Raw genomic sequence first — 11,625 nt, forward strand, 5'->3', positions numbered from 1 at the left:
GCAAAGTGGTTTGTTCACTACACCAGAGAACATGATCATAATGTTAAACTGATGTTGACATTTACTCTGAATACGGTACAGTACAGTAATGTATGTAACAGTACATACAGTGATATTGTTTGTTATTGTACCTTTGTTTCTAGGACCGGGTGATGAAGCCTCTGGGAGGCTATGTCGGCTACAGCAGTGAGATGAGAGAACTAGCACAGGTTATAAGCAGGGTAAGTAGTCTCCACACTCATACCTGAAGCCCCTGCTCCAAGAAGAACTGTGTAGGTGGTGGAATATAGGGGTGCACTGTCAAAGAAGGAAATGGATCTTCAAAATCTGATCTTTCTCCCCAATACAATACCTCTCTGCATGAAGATATGACCAACCCTCTATATGAGGTTGTGACACATGAAAACTGACTGAACTTTGACAGCCAAATGTGAATCAGATGTCAGCTTTCTGATTTGGTTTCATTTCTTTACCACCATAATTTTGAAATTTCTGTCTTAGTGAATAAATCCTACAAAGAACATCCAGAACATAAATATTCTCAAGATAGTTCACTCTTTTAGGTGTAGATGCCATACTCCCATAGTGCTCAGAAACAACAGAGTGTGTAAAATATCCACAACACATTTAGTGTGCTCTTATTTTTTTCATTTGGAACTGCCTGTTGATATTTGTTTTTTTTTAGATAAAGAAATCTGAATACATCATTCGCTCATACCAAGAATCTTGAAGAATCAACACTAATTGACTGATTAGAAAGTTGAGCTGATGGGACCCCATATAGAGGGTTAGCCATATCTTCATTCAGAGATATCATATGGGAGTAAAAGATCTGATTTATAATGAGACTGACATCACAGATTATATGTCATCAGTTCTACAAATGTGAATATGAATGTGTGCCATACCTTCTATTATCTGTTTGCAGGACATATACCTGCAGAATCCCAATGTTACGTGGGATGACATTATAGGTTTAGATGAGGCAAAGCGACTTGTTAAAGAAGCTGTTGTTTATCCTATCAGGGTAAGAAATGTTGGTACACGTGCATTATACCAGACGCCTATCTGCCATGTTTGTTTTATGCTGCTAATAAGGCTGCTCGCAAGGACATCTCTATATTTGAAAATTAGGGCAATAATGCTCAAAATATACAGAGAAAATGACCTCATCAGTGACATCCGTTGGAGCCACATTTCAGCGAACACATATTTTATATCTTCTTTTAAAATCAAACAATACATTTACTTACGAAAGCATTTAATTCCAGCTGTTATTTTATTGAGGCGACAAAAATGGTGTCTGAAAAGATTTGAAACCCTTACTAAGGAATGGGCTTGTGCACAACCCTTACCAAAATGGTGGAAGGTGTCTGGTATACTGCATTCTTGCCAAAATATCTATCGTGTTTATTGGCATGCTGTGTATTTCTACTTTTATGATACCATCTATCGTTGTCATTGTCATAATTATAATGATGACTTATGCCGTTGTGTTGTCTTGAAAGTAAAAATGTGATTTATCCAAAGCCAAACTCTATTCAGTATGTTGGGGAGAGGGTTGTGGTACAAGATATATCCAAATATGTGATTGCTGTTATTATGTGTCTGGTAAGAAGCAAGTGACAAGGAATTAATGGCAATTTGGTTGTTTAAGTAGTAGACACAGTTTGTGTGGTTCTGTGATAGGTGACCATAATTTGACACCACCTGCTATATCTTTCAGTATCCCCAGTTGTTTCGAGGAATTCTGTCTCCATGGAAGGGACTTCTGTTGTATGGGCCTCCAGGTACATTTTACCCTCACTGGATAACACAGCATCTTACTTTGTGGTTTCTAGTAAAATGCATGTTTTACCTTACCTGACGCTACACAGTGCTTTAGCTTCCCTACCTTATACAAACAGAGAGTATTGGAATGAAGAGACAGTTTAGACAGACTACAGCCCGTGCCTAGTTATCCCCCTTGGCCCCTACTCCTCCTATTCTTTTCTGAGCAACATTTTGTGATGGACTATAACGAAGCGTCAGTGGACAAGTCTCTCACTCCTCCCGATATGGCTGCTTGGCTTGTAGATCATCTCTCTTGTGCTTCGCCTGGGCAAGGTGCCTCCCCCCAAGTGAAGCACAAAGTTTTGGAGCCTGGAGAAGTTCTACTCCCTCGTGACCAGTTGGTAGCTGATGTGGCCAGGTCATTAGACGACACTGCATGTCCAGCCATCAATTCAAGTTCCCAGATTTCGGACGGAACACTATCCTTTTCACTCCATGGAATTTGCCAACGTCTGCCCTCTTGTCGATGAAGATGTTCGTATGCTCGTAGGTTCTTCTCGGCCCAGTACCTTGATTCAGATGACAGATTCACAACTTGGTAGAATGGATGCCGCTCTCCGTCACTCTCTTTATCCACTGTCGGCAGTGGCTTCCACCAACTCGGCCATACAGGACTGCTTAGACATCTGGGGCTAATGACCAGCTCCTTTCTGTCTTGGATTGGCAACAGCATGTACACATGTACACATGTCAACTTACCTACAATACTGCCTTGGATCCATCACCATTTCCATCTCCCATTTGGCATTTCCACAGCTCCCTGGTTATTCACACGTATAACCCATCCCATCGTTGCGTTCCTTCGCCGCTGGGGGATTCGGTTTGGAGCCTACCTCACAACTGCATCCTCAGTCATGGCATCAATCAGACCCTGACCTTTCACCCTTCGCCTCCTCCATCCGTTGGGTTGGATGATCAACATTGGATCTGACTCCCTCTCGCCATCTCACTTTCATAGGCGGTCTCTTTCTGACAGACCTCTCCTTGATACAGGTTCCTCCGGATTGGTGCGTGGTGATCCAATCCGGGATCAGGACAGCCCTCTCTCAACCTCTCAATCTCCACCAGTGGCAGAGCCTTCTCGGGCTGTTGACCTCAGCTCAGGATCTGACGTCCAGGGGTTGTTTTCAACTGCGTCCCCTTCAGCGGTTTCTCCTGCTCAGATCTGTCGGGTCCCCTTCTTCCTCTGCCTAGGGAATTACATCTGTTCCTGGAGTGGTGGCTAGTCCCATCGAACATCTTGAGTGGTTCCTCTATGACAAGCTTCGAGGCCACTCACCATCTCCACAAGGATGGAGCGCCCACCTTTCCAGGAAACCGCTTCCGGTCTTTGGACTCCTTCGGAACGTAGGTGGCACGTCAACAATCTCATTGGCATCAGATCCTCCGCAACAGCTGTCACATGGTCGCACTGGACAACTCCACAGTGGTGTATTACATAACAGGCAAGGGTCGACTCGGTCTGCTTGTCTCCTGGAGCAGACCTTTCGCCTGTTTCATCTGGCCGACGGTCTCCGTCTTCTGATACACATTCCATGTTGTCGCAATGTCTTAGCCAACTCCCTGGCAGGACCCGATCGTCCTCCCCCACAGAGTGGATGCTCCACCCGAAAGCCTTCCAGTTCTTATGCGATCACCTGGGGAATCCCAACATAGATCTCTTCGCAACGGTGTGCAACCACCAATTGCCGGTGTACGTGTCTCCTGCTGCTTGGGAGGTAGATGGCCTTGCTCTGTCCTGGGTCGGCCTAAGCGCATCAGTTTTTCCACCCCCAGTTCCTCTCCCCCAGGTCCTTCTGAAGGCAGCCCTGGCCTGGCCTGTCCACGTTTTTTGGTCGCGCCTTACTGGCCATCCCAGATTGGTTTCCCAGTCTCCTTCAGCTCGCAGGAGAACCTGTGTTATGTCTCCCGGCATGGCCAAACCTTCTGCTCAATCCTCACACCAGACAACTGCATCCACACCCTGTTACAGTCTGCACGTTTGGCGTGCCTCCAGAAGTCACTGATCGCTAAAGCATTTTTAGCTCCTGCTGCGGCCGCTGTTTCCAGAGCTCATCATCCCTCCACTCGTTCCACATATGATGACAAGTGGCGGTTGTTCCTGTGGAGGTCACCGTTCCACATCTGGATGACTGTTTGGCTTTCCTTTGCCAATCACGTCACCTGGCTGGTTCCACGATTGTGACTATCTTGCTGCGCTCAATTCTGTCCTCAAGATCGCTAGAGGTTACAGGCTAATATCAGTCTCGGTCCTTTTTGCCATGGTCCGAGGTTTTTGGCTGAAGGTCCAGACTAAGAAGTTCCGGCCCCCCCCCCCAGCTTGGGATCTCAATGTTGTTTTGCAGGATTTACGCCAGGCTCCATATGAGTCACTTGCGTCTGCTTCGTTTGAAGATCTCACCTTGAAAATTTGCTTTCTCCTGGCCCTTGTGACAGCTGCCGGGGTTAGCGAGCTTCATGCCCAGGGTGTGACCCGTGTTTGGTTCGACCAGCGTCCTCACGGTTTGGTTCACCTTGGCCTTTGTTGGGACTTTATCGCCAAAAACCAACTGCCCGGCCAACCCGATGGGCAGTTTCACGTCCTGTCTCTTTCGGAGATCGTCGGCCCTGATGAGGACCTGGAGCTCTCCCTCTGCCCGGTTAGGGCCCTCCGACATTGTCTTCAGGTGTCTCAGCAGCATCGCAAGCAGTGCCAGAGGCTGTTCATCTCTCTTTCCAGCCATGGCTCTGCAGAGATATCTTGTAATACAGTCTCTCTTTGGCTTCGTTCTGCTATCCTGAAGGCTTATCGTTGTGCTGACTTACCACCACCTACAGCCTCCAATCCACATGAGATCTGTGCCCTGTCTTCTTTGCTGGCCCTCCATGCTAACTTCTCCGTCTCTTCCATCATGGAGGGTTGCTTCTGGTCATCTACTACTGTCTTCGCCAGCCATTATCTTCGCTACATATCTGTAGAGGACATCGAGGGTATACATAGCTTTGATCCATTTGTCCTGGCCCAGCAGCTGACCAACCGCTGACGCCATTGACCGTGCTGATTCCGAGGAACGTGGTTGTCTGCAGCCCCGCTGATGCATATTGCCAAGGTAGGACCATCCCTTGTGCTGTTTCCTCTTGGGTTGCTGGGTACTTTAAGTCAGTACCTAGTAAAGTTTGGTCCTGTTTCTCCCCTTCTTTTTGAGCCGGATACAGAATGCCTTGCTTTTACCCTCAGTCAAGCATTGTTCTCTCTACCGTCAGACCTCCATTCTGTTCCGAGAGGTCTTGACTTGCATCTTTTCCCCTTGCCTGCCGTTCCGGGAGCCGCTACTTTGCTGTCGCCTGCTAGGTTTCCTGCTCGAAGGTTTTGGTTGTGCTTCTTCAGTGTGCCTGGCGCTTCTCACGGTAAGCCCACCTTCCATCAGTCGAATAAAGTACTGTGTAGCGTCAGGTATGGTAAAACATGAGCATTTCTGATTAAATGCAATGTTTTTATACTTACCTGATGCTACACCTATAGGCCCACCACGACTCCATCCTTCTCCTCCGCCTTACAGTTGGCGCCACTGTGTACTCGAAGTCTGATGTCACCCAGTGAAGAATATGAGTAGGGGCCAAGGGGGATAACTCGTGGATGCCTAGGCACAGGCTGTTTATTTGTTCCAGTACTGTCTGTCTGTATAAGGTAGGGAAGCTAAAGCACAGTGTAGCATCAGGTGAGTATAAAAACATTGCACATAATCAGACATGCTCATTATGTATATATTTCATTCTTTCGTCTTAGCATGTTGACTGTTGTTCATTGTCTGTTTGGCACAAGAGCCATGAAGCTGAACCTGTATAGGTTGTTTCAGCAATATAATGTGTCATAGAAACTGTTCCGATGTGACCTTTGACATCCACAATGCCCCAGAGGCTTGTGAAGCTCCCTATTCATGATGATGGAATTTGTGTGTATGATCCCAGCTGTGGTTCTAGTTAGAGGCCCCAGTCTGATCATAAACATTAATCCTGTGTAGTGTGACTGTGTACTGTGACTGTAGTGTGACTGTGTACTGTGACTGTGTACTGTGTACTGTGACTGTGTACTGTGACTGTAGTGTGACTGTGTACTGTGACTGTGTACTGTGACTGTAGTGTGACTGTGTACTGTGATTGTGTAGTGTAACTGTGTACTGTGATTGTGTGACTGTAGTGCGAGTGCGTACTGTGACTGTAGTGTGACTGTGTAGTGTAACTGTAGTGTGTGACTGTAGTGAGAATGTGTACTGTGACTGTGTAGTGTGACTAGTGTGTGACTGTACTGTGACTGTGTCGTGTGACTGTAGTGTGACTGTGTACTGTGACTGTAGTGTAACTGTAGTGTGTGACTGTGTACTGTGACTGTAGTGTGACTGTGTACTTTAACTGTGTACTGTGACTGTGACTGTGTAGTGTGACTGTGTCGTGTGACTGTGTTGTGTGACTGTGTCGTGTGACTGTAGTGTGACTGTGTACTGTGACTGTAGTGTGACTGTGTACTGTGATTGTGTAGTGTAACTGTAGTGTGTGACTGTAGTGAGAGTGTGTACTGTGACTGTAGTGTGACTGTGCACTGTGACTAGTGTGACTGTGTACTATGACTGTGTAGTGTAACTGTAGTGTGTGACTGTAGTGCGAGTGTGTACTGTGACTGTGTACTGTGACTGTGTACTGTGACTGTAGTGTGACTGTAGTGTGACTGTGTACTGTGACTGTATTGTTATTGTGTACTGTGGCAGTGTACTGTGACTGTAGTGTGACTGTGTACTGTCACTGTAGTGTGACTGTGTACTTTGACAGAGTACTGTGACTTTAGAGTGACTGTGTAGTGTAACTAGTGTTTGACTGTACTGTGACTGTAGTGTGACTGTGTACTATGACTGTGTAGTGTAACTGTAGTGTGTGACTGTAGTGCGAGTGTGTACTGTGACTGTGTACTGTGACTGTGTACTGTGACTGTAGTGTGATTGTAGTGTGACTGTGTACTGTCACTGTGTACTGTCACTGTGTACTGTCACTGTAGTGTGACTGTGTACTTTGACTGAGTACTGTGACTTTAGTGTGACTGTGTAGTGTAACTGTAGTGTGTGACTGTAGTGTGACTGTGTACTATGACTGTGTAGTGTAACTGTAGTGTGTGACTGTGACTGTTGTGTGACTGTGTTGTGTGACTGTACTGTGTGACTGTACTGTGACTTTAGTGTGACTGTAGTGTGACTGTGTACTGTGACTGTACTGTGACTGTGTAGTGTGACTGTAGTGTGACTGTACTGTGACTGTAGTGTGACTGTGTACTGTGAATGTAGTGTGACTGTGTACTGTGACTGTACTGTGACTGTGTAGTGTAACTGTAGTGTGTGACTGTACTGTGACTGGGTAGTGTGACTGTAGTGTGACTGTAATGTGACTGTGTACTGTGACTGTAGTGTGACTGTGTACTGTGACTGTACTGTGACTGTGACTGTGACTGTGTACTGTGACTGTGTAGTATGACTGTACTGTGACTGTGTAGTGTGACTGTAGTGTGACTGTGTACTGTGACTGTGTACTGTGACTGTAGTGTGACTGTGTACTGTGAATGTGTACTGTGAATGTAGTGTGACTGTGTACTGTGACTGTATTGTGACTGTGTAGTGTAACTGTAGTGTGTGACTGTACTGTGACTGTGTAGTGTGACTGTAGTGTGACTGTACTGTGACTGTACTGTGACTGTGTACTGTGACTGTACTGTGACTGTGACTGTACTGTGACTGTGACTGTGTACTGTGACTGTGTAGTGTGACTGTACTGTGACTGTGTAGTGTGACTGTGTACTATCACTGTCTAGTGTAACTGTAGTGTGTGACTGTAGTGTGACTATGTAGTGTAACTGTAGTGTAACTATAGTGTGTGACTGTAGTGTAACTGTAGTGTGTGACTGTAGTGTGACTGTGTTGTGTGACTGTGTTGTGACTTGTGACTGTTGTGTGACTAGTGTGAGTGTGTTGTGTGGCTGTAGTGTGTGTTGTGTGAGTGTGTTGTGTTGTGACTGTATAGTGTGACTGTGTTGTGAGACAGTGTTGTGTGACTCTGTTGTGAGACAGTGTTGTGTGCCTGTGTTGTGTGACAGTACAGAGGTGCTACTTGTGTTGTGCAGGGACAGGCAAGACTCTGCTGGCCAAGGCTGTAGCTACAGAATGCAACACAACCTTCTTCAACATATCTGCCTCCAGCATAGTCAGCAAGTGGAGAGGAGACTCGGAAAAGTTAGTCAGGGTTAGTAGTGACGTCAAGGTGATAATGCAGGACGCATGTTTATTTGCTGGAATATCAGAGCAATTTCTTAGATGAACAGAGAGTATTTTGTCATCGCTTAAAAGCTTTTGTTATTGTCTATACAAAAAATCATGTGTATATAAGGATTGACTCTTTATTTTTTTCGGTTCATGGAATTAGGAATAAAAAAATTGATATGCAAACTTTTGTAAGAATATGTCTGTATCTCAATGAACTGAAAAAATACACAGTGAATCCTTAAAATCAAATTCAACAATGAAAACGTGTTACCTACAATAATTTAAGCAAAAATATTTTTATAAATCAAAAACAGACAAAAATGATGAGATTGATAGACATGCTAGGTGTAGGAATAATGTGGCATGACATGAATCAGGTGATTATTTAATTTATGCGCATAACTTGACAAGCTCATAAAGTTAGTAGCCAATTAACGGAGACTAGCATCAAACAAAGTTGATGGGACCTGTCAATCAAGAAGGATCTCTGTTGCAGGTGTTGTTTGAGCTGGCCAGGTTCCATGCACCATCAACAATATTCCTGGATGAACTGGAGTCACTCATGAGTCAGCGGGGATCACAGGGTGGGGGCAGGTGAGCAGTAGGAGGAGGAGAAGGAGGATATTATGGCATCTCTTGCCAACCCCATTTCTACAAGCACTATGAGTACAGTACTGGCCCCTGACCAGAAAGTAACTGTGCAAATCACACTGGACACCCTGATTGTTAATTATGTAGAAGCATGAAGAAAATAATGTTTAGAGTCTGTAAAATTAGTTTACCCGTTAATATCTTTTTAAGCCTTTGGTCAGACAAATATTTTGCAAAAGTGTAGGTTATGTGTGCCACATTTAGAACATTATGATCTGAATGGTAACTGCAGAAAATGACATCTTTTTCATCAGTTATGGTGTGAAATGAGTGCCCTGATTATGTTTTAGACGATATAGAATCACTGAAACATACCTTGACCTTGTTTGTCATCCCGTCAAAGCAGTCCTCCCACATGCATATACCTTCAAGTGATGCATTATTCTACACCTGTAGTGTTTGGGCACTCTATGTTTCAGTGAGCATGAGGGCAGCAGAAGGATGAAGACAGAGCTACTGGTGCAGATGGATGGACTGGCCAAGACAGATGACCTCGTCTTTCTCCTGGCTGCATCCAACTTACCATGGTACAAACAGCATTTCTCTTTTCACATAGTGCTTACTGTATCCGTGTATCTCCCCTCATCCGTTATACTTTAATGTCAATTTTTCTTTATGTCACTAATGGGTGCTATTGATCGTCCTGTAAGGTAAGATAGTGGATATCAGATCAAAAACGGTATAGGTTTTGGAAAACCGGGTAGCAGCCCTCTCAGCTTTTGTTTTCAATCTGGAATCCTTATTCAATTTCACTTTCGATGAAATAATCACTTACCACCAAATACATATATTTTAAGGAGGAGATTTGAAAATATTTTATGATTTATAGCTTATCAGAGATCTAGACATTGTAGAAGTGCACTGTAAATCCTTCAGTGCAGTTCCATTAAATTTGTTACGGAATGATTTGTATCTCCCACTGGTAAGACTGATATAAATCGAGGAAAGGATGAGGGAATATCGGAACTACTGCTGGAGGCAGCGGTGGACCACTTGTTTTAAGGCCCCTTTGCTGTCAAGAGTGGCGTCTTTGGGCCTGGCCAGGATACTATGTTCTGATTTCCTCTGATTATGATCCTTGGTTTGTCAGCACCATACTCATATGTTACTTTGATTCACAGACTGCCTCCGTGGCCTATTGGTAGAGTGTCTGCCCAGAGTGGAAGGTCAGGGGTACCAAAAGATGTTAAAAGATAGTACTTGTTGTTGTCCTGCCTGGCACTCGGCATTAATGGGCTAAAACACACAGCACAGCACACCACACCACGCCACACCATGTTAAACCCCACATTACCTTGTAGGATTAGCCAAACATGTAATGGGTCACACACTACATAGGGCTTTCCTCTCACATCAAACGGACATGCCGCGATATGCCTTGAATACTGTTCAGTGCGATGTTAAACCCAGCTCACTCACTACGTTTTTCTCAACATCCATGCTTTCAAAGTGTATTTTGGTATTGCTCAAACCAGAGAATGTTCTTTATGTGTGCAGGGAGTTGGATCACGCCATGTTGCGGAGGTTGGAGAAGCGGATCATAGTGAACCTGCCCACAACAGAAGCCAGGAGAGCCATGTTCAAGCATCATCTCCCACCTATAGTTGTACCCAAAGATAGTTCAGGAGTGGAGATAATGTCGGATCTTGACTACGAACAATTAGCTAATGTGAGCCATCTTACCGTTCATTCCTGCCTGACTACTTTTACCGTGTATATAATGCTATCAAATATACTACTAAATTTACTACTTAATTTTGTTTATCCGACATACTAGTTAATCCGACATAATCATATGCAACAAACCATGTCAGAATAACAGGATTTGACTATGTGTTTCTATGTGGCTGGATGTATCACCTTGTTAGAATGGGAACATCACCTTTTCTGTGTACAGGGACTCTGCAAATTAATTTTACTTTGCTTTGAGCATGTTGATGTGTTAACCATCATTAGAATTCTTATCCTTGAGTTTTCGTTTTGCTCCTAACATAGTGCCTGTTAGTGAGTCTGTGATGTGTCATTGCTTAAACTGAGCTCTTGGCGTCAAGAATTGATGTCACAGATCTTTCAATCTGATTTTACATGTCTGTATTTTAGTCAGCTCTTCAGTTAAGGATGAAGTGTATTTTGATCACATGGCTTGAAAGTGTTTGTTTTTTATGGAAATATAACATTGTGCCAATGTAGTTGTTGATTTACATAAATGGACAATGTTTTCAGATGACGGAAGGCTATTCAGGGTCTGACATCAAGCTGCTGTGTAAAGAGGCAGCCATGAGGCCCGTCAGAAAGATATTTGATGCTCTAGACAACCACACTGAAGGTGAGCTGTTGACGCTGTAGATTCACCATGTTCTGGGGGATCTTTACTGTTACAGTTCATCGTTGTCTTAGGAACTTTTCTTTTGAAAGAATTGTTCCTTGTATAACTACCGTACAAAGAATGACAGCACAATGCATTCAGGACCTCTAACAGTATGTCTATATGCCTCATTGTGTGTATAAATCATGGTGACATAGTACTTCATGGGGCCTTTTACAAGGTGTCAGTACATCAAACATTTCTCTTTTGTTTATTTCAGCAAAAATATGACTTAAATGAGATATCTACTCAAAAGGCAAAAGTAATTGGATAACTGAAACTTGATAACTATTTCCACCCAGAATCCAATAGGGATGTGCCAAACTGAACACGAATACACTTGAAAGAAAAAAGTGAATGAGAAGAGTGTTGTGTGCCTAAAAGAATCACAATATATTAAATAGCACAGGAACAGTTACTTTTGTCTTGGACTATTAATATATATATATGGCCCAGTCATCTGAGGAGCCGCGAATCGCTGTGCAGAGTTCCATCCCT

General features: G+C 44.1%; 1 protein-coding gene across 2 annotated transcripts in view; it reads left to right on the forward strand.

The window, feature by feature from the left end:
* The window catches only part of LOC139477556 (katanin p60 ATPase-containing subunit A-like 2), a 29,899-nt gene that overhangs the window by 14,030 nt on the left and 4,244 nt on the right, over positions 1-11,625 (forward strand). For both annotated transcript variants that reach the window (XM_071260025.1, XM_071260027.1), the window contains exons 7-14: positions 144-221; positions 929-1,027; positions 1,727-1,790; positions 7,973-8,091; positions 8,608-8,705; positions 9,182-9,289; positions 10,260-10,431; positions 10,986-11,088. In XM_071260025.1, the coding sequence (XP_071116126.1) occupies positions 144-221; positions 929-1,027; positions 1,727-1,790; positions 7,973-8,091; positions 8,608-8,705; positions 9,182-9,289; positions 10,260-10,431; positions 10,986-11,088 (841 nt within the window). The remainder of the gene's footprint in view (positions 1-143; positions 222-928; positions 1,028-1,726; positions 1,791-7,972; positions 8,092-8,607; positions 8,706-9,181; positions 9,290-10,259; positions 10,432-10,985; positions 11,089-11,625) is intronic.

This window comes from Haliotis cracherodii, unplaced genomic scaffold (genome assembly GCF_022045235.1).
Source record: "Haliotis cracherodii isolate W230 unplaced genomic scaffold, xgHalCrac1.p SCAF_1, whole genome shotgun sequence".
NCBI classification, from domain to species: domain Eukaryota; kingdom Metazoa; phylum Mollusca; class Gastropoda; order Lepetellida; family Haliotidae; genus Haliotis; species Haliotis cracherodii.